The following is a 5565-nucleotide window of genomic DNA, read 5'->3' as shown; positions in this document are numbered from 1 at the left end:
GCTCTGCGGTTTGTAATGCTATCGATATTATCTATTGCGTTTCAAACCGACATTTAAGTTGAATAACCGATGACCTTGTGGTTTTGGGAGATGCAGTTTGATATAAATAGCTTATTTCAGCTGTTGAGCAGCAGTGCTCCACATTCAGTAAGATCACACGGACCAATAACTTCTTCGTCTGATTCAAGTGTCTGTATACTAATACTTTTGCTATAGTTTTTTTACGGGCGCGTTTTGAAAAATCTTTTGGTTTCTCTTTGAGTGCAGTAATAGCGGAAGAATTGTCTGCGCGGTGGATAATTCTAAAGAGAAAACGGATTGTTGCTGCATACTTTTTAAACGCTGGTTTCGTGGCAATGTTTTTATTTTTTGAGAGGCCAGTAAATGAAAATACTCGGAGAAGTTTTGTGTCGAAGCAATGCCCCATCAAATAGTCGGTGACTTTTTTGCATTGATTTACACTTCAATATTGTTGTCAGTTCTCAATATTACATGAGCAACGACAGACTTATAATCGCATCGATTTGCACCTGAAAATATGGATGAATTGGGGAACCTTCGCAACGCAGTTCAAGAGCTTCAGGAGTCCGTTAAAAAATTGCAAATTGACGATTCAGCTGCGAATGATGTTGAAGAAGATGCGGATGATATATTCCCTATTCGAAGTCTTGAGCAATTGAATTTTTTCGAGAAAAAATTGAAAGAAGACAAAGTAGCCCGAAAAAAATTGGTAAATGCAACAATTTTATGTTATTTTTATTTTGCCATTCATTTTAAGTTTATCATATTTTATGTTCCATTGTTAAGATTCGATCATTGGTGATATTCGGAGGATCGACAGGCAAATCCAATGCCAAAAAAGTCACCGATTTTTTGATGGGGCATTGCTTCGACACAAAACTTCTCCGAGTATTTTCATTTACTGGCCTCTCAAAAAATAAAAACATTGCCCCGAAACCAGCGTTTAAAAAGTATGCAGCAACAATCCGTTTTCTCTTTAGAATTATCCACCGCGCAGACAATTCCTTCACCATTATTGGATTTGAAGATTACCTGAAAGGTTTTTTCAAACACGTTTGTGAAGGACTCAAGCGAAGACATACACTCGAATCGGATGAGGAATTCAATGGCAACGAGGACGCACCAAAAAACAGCAAACGAATGCGAACCGAATCAGACGGAAATTTCTGTCATAGTTAGATTTTGCAGCATTGTCAACAGATTCAAAATGATAACAATAAAATCTGACAAATAAAGAAAAAAAAATGTTGCGTGTATGAGTGTGGTTCTCTTTCTTAACAGCATATTGTAAATGAACAAATTATTAAAAAATCTGGACTATGTAATTGCAGTTTTCGCTTTTACAATATAGAAATCGAATCGCCTTGATTTTTTTCGCTTCGTCAAACGGTTGAAAATTGGCTTTCATAAATTATGACGCGGAAAACAAAGCTTTCTTTACTCTTACTCCTTAGTTTGACTGTCAAGTTGGCTCTAAATAATTTATTTCATGCTTTCAACTTAACGATCAGCCTCAGTTTTGATTTCAATATTTATAAAACATTCCAAATTACTACTTTTGTTTCTCAGATAATTTCAATTTTTATCATTACGGAGATTACCGTTTTTGCCCTAATCCGTAACTTGAATCGGCTGTAAATATAATTCGACATTCATAAAAATCAAATACAAATAGTTGAAATCAAGGCTCTGAGAGAAATTCTGAATGCTCTATCGCATTTCCAGTTATCGGAGAAGATGTGCTATTGCAATCGAGGCAGTGAAAAAAGAGAGACGCAACATCAACAACAATAAAATATTTAGTTTGCATTGTTCGGTTTGTGTACAGTTTTTTGTAAAAAGAAATATATTCAGACTGATTAATACCGTCCCATTAAAAATGTCCCATTATTTCAGACAAAAGTCCATACATTTGTGTGTGTGTTTTGAATTGTTGCAATTTGTATTCTCTTTTCTACGAGATCGCAATGCATCCAACATTTTTTTTTCAAGTTCAATTTTCGAAGTTCAATTCAGATGTGGTTAAATTTGAAATACTTAATCCATGTAGAAAATATCCAAAGCTATAAAACAGTAAAAGAATAAATGCACGGTTCGTCGATTTCTTCAAATAAAACACCCATTTCTTTTGATTCATAAAACTTCTGTTAGAATTAACTTTATTGAAAACATTTAGCGACTTAAGTTGGACAGATCACGAAGTGGTTCTCTTTTTATTGTTCCGGTGCTCATTTTATCACCTTTGGCTGACGGAACAACATCTTTGATATTCTCCAGGCCTTTTTTCAACGCATTGGCTGCCACGTGGTAGAACATGCACACCACGCTGTTTCCCGTCAAATACGGCTTGAACATTTGACTTAGCAGCGTAGTGGACGTAACACATTTATTTCCAGCTACACTGGCTAAAATCTTGTTGAAATCCATCAGTGTGCTGTTTATGAAAATGGTTTCTTGCATATCGTCCTTTCCATACGGGCTCTCCCATCCTGCCAAATCAACTAATGCCAATGTGATTTCAGGTTTTGTTTCCACATTGAACCGGAACATGATGTGAGACCGTGATGACGTTGCATTTTGATTAGTGGATTTTTGCGTGCGGATCGCCTTCACTTTGTTGCAAACTTGCTCAAATCTACCGAACGATGTTATCTGCACGTTCTTCGCTTTTACGGTCAGCTTGAACGATCGCTTTTTCCCTTCGCCAAGGTCGTAGATTTCCTTTTTGAATACTTCGATGACATTCATGTTCAAGCGGTGGCCCTGCTTTAAAATGTAGTCGATCGAGCTTGCCAGGAGTCCTACACTGTTGTTTATGCCGAACATTGTACACGACTTTCCACTACCTGAAAAATTCATTTTACAGAAATGAAAGATAAACGAATTAATTTCATTTTTGTCATAAAAATTCAATTCATCCGTTATTGTGGATATTGACTTTTGTTAAACGGAACTAATTTGAAATAAATTTATTATAAATCAATAATCAAAAATTCAATTTCGACAACAATTAGGCGAATCAATATTTTTTAATAATAATCAATGCAATATTTACCTGTGGTTCCATGAGTAAAAATACAAGCATTTTTGCCGCCCAGAAAAGCATCCAAATATGGTAATGCATTTTTGAATTTCATCTCAGCAGATTCGCCACGGTAAATATTGTCAAAGTAAAGCCATACTGCACACAGAAAAGAATCCCCGGAAATTTTAGGTGTTCGCCGTAAAATTTGACATTTATATATAAATTTCTATGTACATTTTACCGGCAACACTTGAATTTTCCGGGCGATGACATAATTTCAAATATTCCAACAGAAATTAGCGCCATCTGTCATTTCAAGCGGTAAAATATATATAGTATTTGATAAAATGTTCGAAAATTTGTCATCGCCCGGAAAATTGAAGTGTTGCCGGTAAAATGTATATAGAAATTTATATATAAATGTCAAATTTTACGGCGAACACCCAAAATTTCCGGGGATTCTTTTCTGTGTGTGCGCGATCTTGGCAATCTATGGAATGGAACATTGAAAGAATAAATTGTAAATAATGAAAATCAAATTGGCAAAAAATTCCAAATACCTTTGAATTGCACAGAATTTCCTTCAAAGCGGATCGCTTCATTTTCATCTGCATTTCCATCGAAGAAACATAGATTTGCAGAAAATTTGGCTTTGGAAGTTATCTTCAGGCGGAAAGCATCATTTTCTTCTTCAAGACATTTGATACGCTGAACTAAAATTAAAATCAAATCATTGAAATGAAGAATTAAATCAAAATTGAAATACTCCTACTTTTTTCATGCAATTGTTCTGTGACAGATGTGATGTTACTAATGTGCAAATCGGCCAAAGATGAGGAAATGGTTTTAGCACGGTTAATTTTTTCCAATTCGAGTTTGTACCCATCTCTTTCAGCCACAACATTGCGGTATTCAGCTCCTGCTCGTAAAAGCTTCTGTCTAAGCTCTTCAATTTTCGCAGCTACAAAAAAACTACAATTAATCAAGTCAAATGAAATAGTGTATTGTTTACTGGACATTTACCTTGTTGGTGTAATTCATTCATGTCGGCTGAAGACGAAGAAAGGGTATTTTTTTGAGTGAGTCTTTCATATTCTTCTTTGTACGCATTTTTCTCAGCCACGACGGAATTGTATTGATTGCCTGCTTGCATAAGCCCTTCGATTGTTGCAGCTACAAAAAAATTACAATTAATCAAGTCAAATGAAATAGTATATTGTTTACTAGACATTTACCTCGTTGATCTAATTCAGTCTTCAGAATTAGATTTTCATTGGAGAGATCATCGAATCTCTTCTTGAGCATATTATAGCTCTGGTCGTCCGGCTCTACCGAAACAACGCCAGCATTGCCCATTGGAACGTCCAAAGAAATCAAATCAATCATTGATTGACGACGATGGGGCTCTTGGTTTGGGTTTGTCATTTGCTGCCCTCCCGTCGCAACTTTGTGAGCTACGTCGTAATGATTCTTAAAATTGAACAACGAAAAGCAGTTTTCTCCGCTCGTTTTGGAGAGTAGCTTTACTTTCGAGCACTGCGGACAAGATATCTTGACGACCAAACCAGATGGCTCGTTGTCAAAAATGATGTCATCTTCGGTAATTTCATCGCACACTTTTTTGGCGCGTCGCAGAAGTTTGTTTCTGATGGTTGTTAGTTCTGGAACATTCTTCCTATTTAAATGAGTGGCAATGTTGAGAATGATCGTTTTCATCCCTGGAGTGAAATAATCGATATGCTGCGATTCCGGGAAGCGAGAAAATATTTCTGCTGGTTTGTTCGATCGAATTTTGGCATAATCGTTTTGTAGTTTTTCAATTTTGTTTCCGGTTTTGATTGAAGCTATCGAACTCTTCGTCAAAAACCCAAGAATTGTCAAAACGGACTTAACTTGCTTCAAACCCTCTGGTTGAACTCCGATTTCCGCTTCAATATCGTTCCAGAATTGGGGAAAATCGCTGAAAATAATTATGTTTAACAGTTATTGGTTTCAGTGAGTTTAGTTGGCCCCTAGGAACTCATTCAAACAGACACTGTCTCTACGGGATATGCAGTTGAAAATATCACGGCAAATTACATTCGGTGCAAATGAGAAAACAAAAAAGTGCCAGTCATAACGCAATATTCATATTTTGCGGGAATCAGCCGCTTTAGCCTGAACAAATGAACGACGAACTGAATACGATTATTATTGTAGACAGCAGTAGAAAATTCTCTCTCCATTTATGAAGCGTTTTAGGATAAAATATCAACAAAATCAATTTCGCTGCTATCACGACTTTCTTTAAACTCAATCGGTCCATACAAAAAATTCTACAGAAAAAATTCGGTGTATTTTATTCAGAAACTAAAGTTTTATTCAAAAATTCTCCTTGAACAAAATAAATGTATTGTTTACTAAGTCAAAAACTTCATATCCATGAATATTCAAATTTGTATGTGATTGCATACATTTTAATGTATTTCCGTGTATGGCAATCGATCTTCGACCAACTCGATTCAACTGGCCACTTTGAA

At 35.8% G+C, this 5565-nt stretch overlaps 2 protein-coding genes across 2 annotated transcripts; one reads left to right on the top strand and one right to left on the bottom strand.

Moving 5' to 3' along the window:
- Window positions 1-135: 135 nt before the first annotated feature.
- On the top strand, window positions 136-1277 carry LOC129571626 (uncharacterized). The gene is made up of 2 exons (XM_055451444.1): window positions 136-730; window positions 808-1277. Exons 1-2 carry the CDS (start codon window positions 539-541, stop codon window positions 1198-1200), a joined length of 585 nt encoding a protein of 194 aa, XP_055307419.1. The 5' UTR covers window positions 136-538; the 3' UTR covers window positions 1201-1277.
- Window positions 1278-1944: 667 nt separating this feature from the next.
- LOC129571625 (protein claret segregational-like) lies at window positions 1945-5559 on the bottom strand. Its single transcript, XM_055451443.1, has 7 exons — window positions 4282-5559; window positions 4070-4219; window positions 3819-4007; window positions 3607-3759; window positions 3523-3536; window positions 3077-3206; window positions 1945-2867 (listed from the first exon to the last, which is right to left on the bottom strand). The coding sequence occupies exons 1-7, from the start codon at window positions 4760-4762 to the stop codon at window positions 2194-2196; spliced, it is 1791 nt and encodes a 596-aa protein (XP_055307418.1). The 5' UTR covers window positions 4763-5559; the 3' UTR covers window positions 1945-2193.
- Between the last annotated feature and the right edge of the window lie 6 nt (window positions 5560-5565).

Source organism: Sitodiplosis mosellana, unplaced genomic scaffold (assembly GCF_009176505.1).
Source record: "Sitodiplosis mosellana isolate CC-2019 unplaced genomic scaffold, AAFC_SMos_1.0 Smas_scaffold_3014, whole genome shotgun sequence".
Lineage (NCBI taxonomy): Eukaryota > Metazoa > Arthropoda > Insecta > Diptera > Cecidomyiidae > Sitodiplosis > Sitodiplosis mosellana.
The sequence above is the reverse complement of the archived record's forward strand: the minus strand, read 5'-3'. Positions and strand labels throughout refer to the sequence as shown.